General features: G+C 43.0%; 1 protein-coding gene across 3 annotated transcripts in view; it reads right to left on the reverse strand.

Moving 5' to 3' along the window:
* Positions 1–6660, reverse strand: part of dennd5b (DENN/MADD domain containing 5B) — a 128271-nt gene that overhangs the window by 32757 nt on the left and 88854 nt on the right. For all 3 annotated transcript variants that reach the window (XM_046072063.1, XM_046072064.1, XM_046072062.1), the window contains exon 5: positions 622–809. In XM_046072063.1, coding sequence (XP_045928019.1) covers positions 622–809 — 188 coding nt within the window. The remainder of the gene's footprint in view (positions 1–621; positions 810–6660) is intronic.

Below are 6660 nucleotides of genomic sequence, written 5' to 3' on the forward strand. Positions count from 1 at the left end.
GGGGCTGTCAAGAGTACATAGCTAGCTAGCTCCGGCCCTAGGATTGCGGTCTTGAAATGGCAGCCTCATACTATTCCTTTGGGGTGGACTTTGGCAAAGTGAAAAAGCCCAATCTATTACATGCACAAAAAAGGTATATAACTCATTAAAGGAGAGGGAAAAAGCCAAAAAGCATAATACCACCTCTTTAAGACTTTACTGACTTGTTATTAAAAAAATCTCAATTTATTCAAATAGTAAGTGGACACTACTTGTATGACCCTTCTAGTCTTTGGACCGCTCAAAGCACTTTATACTCCATGTCACGTTCACACACATTCACACACTGATGGCAGACGCTGCCATTCAAGATGCCAACTGCTCATCAGAAAGGAACTAATCATTCACACACTAATGGCATGGTCCTCATCAGCAATGTGGGGTTCAGTACCTTGCCCAAGGACACTTCGACATACAGATTGGAGGAGCCTGGGATCGAACCGCCAACCTTCTGATTAGTGGACCACCCGCTCTGAGCCACACCACCCCCTATGGATTTTTATTTTCATTGTGGATAAAATGTGCCTTGAACTTCTCAGGACATTTCTCAAAGTAAGACATGTTGCCTTAATCAATGTGTACCTCCTGAGGAAGCTCCAGTTTAGAGCGGTCAGTGCCCTCTTTGGACTGCAGGCCCATCAGGTAGGGAACAGGAGCATCCAGGAAGTGGAGGAGAGAGGCTGGCAGGATGGGAACATAGACGTGCTGCCACTGGAAGGGAAACAGCAGGGTGGTGATGCCCTCGGCCACTGTCATCAACCGCTGGAAGTCTGAGAGGAGAAGAAAGAAGGTACTATGAGGATAATAAAGTGGATCCAAGCCCTCTTTTCCTCCCGTGGCTTCATCTTGTAAGATGGAGGAACACAAATATGACAAAACAAGTAGAGAGGAAGCACTTTATCACTGTGCACAGCCTGAGTGCTCTTTAAGTTAAGGTCATAACATGTTCAACATGTTCAACATGGAACTAAAATCTCAATTAACTCAGAAATCAGTCTGATTTAATCAAAGTTTAAGGGGTGAAACAGTTCCAATTTAAAGGTCATGACTGCTACTGCTATCATGTTCTGATTTTGACAAAACAGGTGAGCAATGACACATTTTAACGTTTGGGTGTTCAAAACTGCACAGCAATGAGTCTGACATCAACAGAGCAAAATATTAACATGTGATGTACATTTTTATGTAATTTTGGTGCTAAATGCGGAGATGTTTCTGCACTGCATTTCCCACTCTTGCTGATGACTTCTGCTTATGCAGAAACAAATATTTACCACAGACCAGTTGTTTCTGAACTAACAATATACTACTTTAAAGAAATAATTCAGTGTAATAACTGTTGTTGTGATTTGGCGCTATATAAATAAAATTGAATTGTTATTCTATTCTTCTATTTTTCTGATTGCTAAACAATATTAAAAAAATCTCCAAGCCAGGTGGTTCTTGCTGAACATGTTTCATTTAAAAAATGCTCAGTAATTTCCTAAAACAGCTGCTCACTGTAGTTATTGAAACAGGAGGAAGTAGTGCATTTATTTTCAGCGGTGGATGAATCCAGATATGTAAAAATATATGAGTTTAAATACTGAGTATTTGGGGCAGGAGAACTTAGTCAGAATAAAGTTCAGTGTGTGTTCATGATGATGAAGGAACATGTGGTTCACTGATGAGGTTTGCAAATAAAATTTCTTGAATCCACCTTAGAAAGAGAAGCAATGATCCATGTTCAGATTATAACAAAGATCCTAGGTGTTGCTAAATTGTTTATGAAAAAGGCAGTGATGTGTTCTCCATAACCATGTAAGGATGGCTTTATTACACTATACAGACCCTCAAAATAAGTAGAGGCAGTGGGGGAGAAAGAGATAGAGGTTTATGGAATACATATACGTGAGAGTATATACAGGTGCTGGTCATATAATTAGAATATCATCAAAAAGTTGATTTATTTCAGTAATTCCATTCAAAAAGTGAAACTTGGATATTCATTACACACAGACTGATATATTTCAAATGTTTATTTCATTTAATTGTGATGATTAAAACTGACAACTAATGAAAATCCCAAATTCAGTATCTCCCCGAAAATTAGAATATTACTTAAGACCACTACAAAAAAGGATTTTTAGAAATGTTGGCCAACTGAAAAGTATGAACATGAAAGGTATGAGCATGTACAGCACTCAATACTTAGTTGGGGCTCCTTTTGCCTGAATTACTGCAGCAATGCGGCGTGGCATGGAGTCCATCAGTCTGTGGCACTGCTCAGGTGTTATGAGAGTCCAGGTTGCTCTGATAGTGGCCTTCAGCTCTTCTGCATTGTTGGGTCTGGCGTATCGTATCTTCCTCTTCACAATACCCCATAGATTTTCTATAGGGTTAAGGTCAGGCGAGTTTGCTGGCCAATTAAGAACAGGGATACCATGTTCCTTAAACCAGGTGCTGGTAGCTTTGGCATTGTGTGCAGGTGCCAAGTGCTGTTGGAAAATGAAATCTGCATGTCCATAAAGTTGGTCAGCAGCAGGAAGCATGAAGTGATCTAAAACTTCCTGGTAGACGGCCACGTTGACCTTGGACCTCAGAAAACACAGTGGACCAACACCAGCAGATGACAGGGCACCCCAAACCATCACTGACTGTGGAAACTTTACACTGTACTTCAAGCAATGTGGATTCTGAGCCTCTCCTCTCTTCCTCCAGACTCTGGGACCTTGATTTCCAAAGGAAATGCAAAATTTACTTTCATCAGAGAACATAACTTTGGACCACTCAGCAGCAGTCCAGTCCTTTTTGTCTTTAGCTCAGGCGAGACGCTTCTGACGCTGTGTCTTGTTCAAGAGTGGCTTGACACAAGGAGTGCGACAGCTGAAACCCATGTCTTGCATACGTCTGTGCGTGGTGGTTCTAGAAGCACTGACTCCAGCTGCAGTCCACTCTTTGTGAATGTCCCCCACATTTTTGAATGGGTTTTGTTTCACAATCCTCTCCAGGGTGCGGTTATCCCTATTGCTTGTACACTTTTTTCTACCACATCTTTTCCTTCCCTTCGCCTCTATTAATGTGCTTGGACACAGAGCTCTGTGAACAGCCAGCCTCTTTAGCAATGACCTTTTGTGTCTTGCCCTCCTTGTGCAAGGTGTCAGTGGTCGTCAAAAAGTTTCACTTTTTGAATGGAATTACTGAAATAAATCAACTTTTTGATCATATTCTAATTATATGACCAGCACCTGTACTGGTTGTGTGGTACATGTGACAAATATCTCTCGTATTCTTCATATGAATGGGCTATGGGGTAGGGTGGCAAGACAGAAGCCTTTTCTTACAAAGAAAAACATCCAAGCGCGGCTGATGAAACCAAGGTAGAACTTTTTGGCCATAATTCCAAAAGGTATGTTTGGCACAAAAACGACACTGCACATCACACAAGGAACAGCATACCCATAGTGAAGCATGGTGGTGGCAGCATCATGCTTTGGGGCTGTTTTTCTTCAGCTGGAACCGGGGCCTTAGTCAGGGTGGAGGGAATTATGAACAGTTCCAAATACCAGGCAATTTTGGCACCAAACCTTCAGCCGTCGGTTAGAAAGATGAAGAGGAAGTTTACCTTTCAGCACGACAATGACCCAAAGCACACATCCAAATCCACAAAAGAATGGCTTCAACAGAAGAAGATTAATGTTTTGGAATGGCCCAGCCAGAGCCCAGACCTGAATCCAATTGAACATCTGTGGGGTGATCTGAAGAGGGCTGTGCACAGGCGATGTCCTCGCAATCTGACAGATTTGGAGCGCAAAGAAGAGTGGGCAAATATTGCCACGTCAAGATGTGCCATGCTAATAGACTCCTACCCAAAAAGACTGACTGCTGTAATAAAATCAAAAGGTGCTTCAACAAAGTATTAGTCTAAGGGTGTGCATACTTATGCAACCAGGTTATTTGAGGGTTTTTATTTCTCATTTTTCCCCCTCAAAGATTTCAATTAGTTTTTCAATTGAATTGTTCACATTATAGGTCTTTCTACTACTGCTATCAACACTACTGATCACAACAAAGCTCCGGCGACTAACGTTATGCTAGCCGAGAAATCTCTGCCCCATTAGGACTGCATACTCCTTAAGAAAGTGAACAAAAAGATTGCTGACCTTATGGAAGACATCCGATGACTTTCATAGATACAGGGATGGGGCTGCCTCTCCAGCGCTATGCAGCCCTGTCTGACAACACTCCGGTCCATCCAGCAGATGTGCCTGTGGTGGCACACTGGCTACATCTCCTGCACTGGGCCGCCGGTCTGCCGCTGGGCCTGATCGGCGGCCGTCATCCCGGACAAAAACCTCCGCTTCCCGACGTAGGATCCTGAAGGAGGCTGTGCTCAGACGCTCCGGAGGCCGTCTCTACCCTGCACCGTCGGGTAGCCCTTCTCTCAGGTCTGTTATTGCTACTCCAACACAACACTCGGCAGCTCACACACTCCATCCTCAGTCCGCACGCAGTGTTGAAGCAGATTCTGCTCAGTCCTGCTCTGGAACCCCACAACCGGCATCTCCTCATCCCATTTTTTTCCCCCAAACACTTCTTTAATGCTACCACGGCTAACATTTTAAAAAAACTCCAGGACCTAATGCCATCGCTCCCGTCCTCCATCACAAGAGTGATAGTCCATGTGGGAACAAATGACACAGCTCTTCAGCAGTCTGAGCTGACAAAATCAGATTTTAACCGTCCAGTCCGCCTGCAGGGCTCACAGTGTGTGTTATGTCGATAACTTTAATATTTTCTGCCAAAGAATGTCTCTGTTTAAGACAGACGGACTTCACCCAGACAAACGGGGCTCAGAAATGTTAGCTGCTCACATACAGCATGTGGTGCGGTCCTCCACACATGACTTACGTGAATGACTAATCATTCATGCAGCACACCTGGACACACCACCGGTCACTGAACAGAACTCTGCCACTAACAACTGTCTCCACCTGCTGGCATGTAAAGCCGTCTGCTCCCAGCGCTGCTCCAAAGACTTCTATTCCTGTCATCATCACGCATAGACCAGTAAACCGAAATGTGCACATCCCACACAGAAATCATAGTAATCTTATAAGGATTAGGACAACTGCACCAACTCATTTAAAATGACTCTTCAATGTGAGATCACAAGTAAGACTTATCTTAAATGATTTTATCTTGTCTGCAAATCTAGATTTTATGTTTTTTACTGAATCCTGGTTGCAAATGAGTGACTATAGCCAGCTAGCTGAACTGTGTCCGCCTCAGTATGATTGTTTTAGTCAACCGAGGGTCAGTGGTCATGGTGGTGGGCTAGTGAGCGTGTATAGGAAAAAATTTAAATGTCATCAAGTACGCTGTGATGAATTTAACTCCTTTGAAGTTCTCACTCTTAAACTTGGAGGGCCGCAACCTATCATATTTACCAATTTCAAAACTTCCTTTTATTGCAAAGATTTTAGAAAGAATTGTGTCCAAACAGCTCCTCACTGTACTGGAAAATAACAAATTATTTGAAAAGTTTCAGTCTGGTTTCAGGAAGTACCACAGCACTGAGACTGCCCTGCTTAAATTCACTAATAACCTTTTAATGTCTGCTGATGAAGGCATGTGCTCAGTCCTGGTACTCCTGGACCTTAGCGCTGCTTTTGACACCATTGATCACAACATCATGTTAGACAGACTGAGGCACTGGGTGGGGATCTCTGGTACTGCCTTAGAATGGTTTTCATCCTACCTGTCAAATAGGAAGTTCTGTGTGTCTGTAAACAACTATGTCTCTTCGTTCTGTCCAGTTAAATATGGTGTTCCTCAGGGGTCGGTCTTCGGACCCATTTTGTTTTCCTTGTATCTGCTTCCCCTTGGACATATTATCCATAAACATGGTATTTTTTTTCATATTTATGCTTATGACACACAAATGTACTTGCCCGTCAGATCCACAGACCCTGGAATGCTGAGTTCACTTAACAACTGCCTTTGTGAAGTTGTCAAATAATTTCCTCCAGCTGAACTCAGACAAAACACAAATCCTGGTCATTGGGTCCCAGCAGTAAATCACATTAAGGCTGTTGCAAAGAACGTTGGTGTTTAGTTTGATAGTAATTTAAATTTTGAGCAGCACACCGAGACCATTTTACACACCTTCATGTCATCATGCCTGGATTATTGCAACAGCCTTTTCACTTGTTTAACCCAAAAATCTACTGCTCAACTCCAGACTGTCCAGAACTCAGCTGCCAGGCTTTTAACCAGAACAAAGAAATATGACCACATTACTCCTATTTTAGCTTCATTACACTGGCTCCCAGTATGTTTTAGAATTGACTTTAAAATTCTATTGATTACTTTTAAAGCTCTTCATGGCCTCTCGCCTTGTTATATTTCTGACCTTTTAGTCCCATACGCACCAGCACGTACCTTGAGATCCTCGGGCAGAGGTCTGTTGTCTGTTCCAGAGTCTCGACTGAAAACTAAAGGGGACAGAGCGTTTGCTGTCAGGGCCCCGAGGCTCTGGAACAGCCTGCCCGAGGAAATCAGGTCGGCTGAGTCAGTGAACTCTTTTAAGTCCCTTCTTAAAACATACTTTTATAGGAGAGCCTTTCCCGATCTTATTTG

This window comes from Micropterus dolomieu, linkage group LG16 (genome assembly GCF_021292245.1).
Source record: "Micropterus dolomieu isolate WLL.071019.BEF.003 ecotype Adirondacks linkage group LG16, ASM2129224v1, whole genome shotgun sequence".
NCBI classification, from domain to species: domain Eukaryota; kingdom Metazoa; phylum Chordata; class Actinopteri; order Centrarchiformes; family Centrarchidae; genus Micropterus; species Micropterus dolomieu.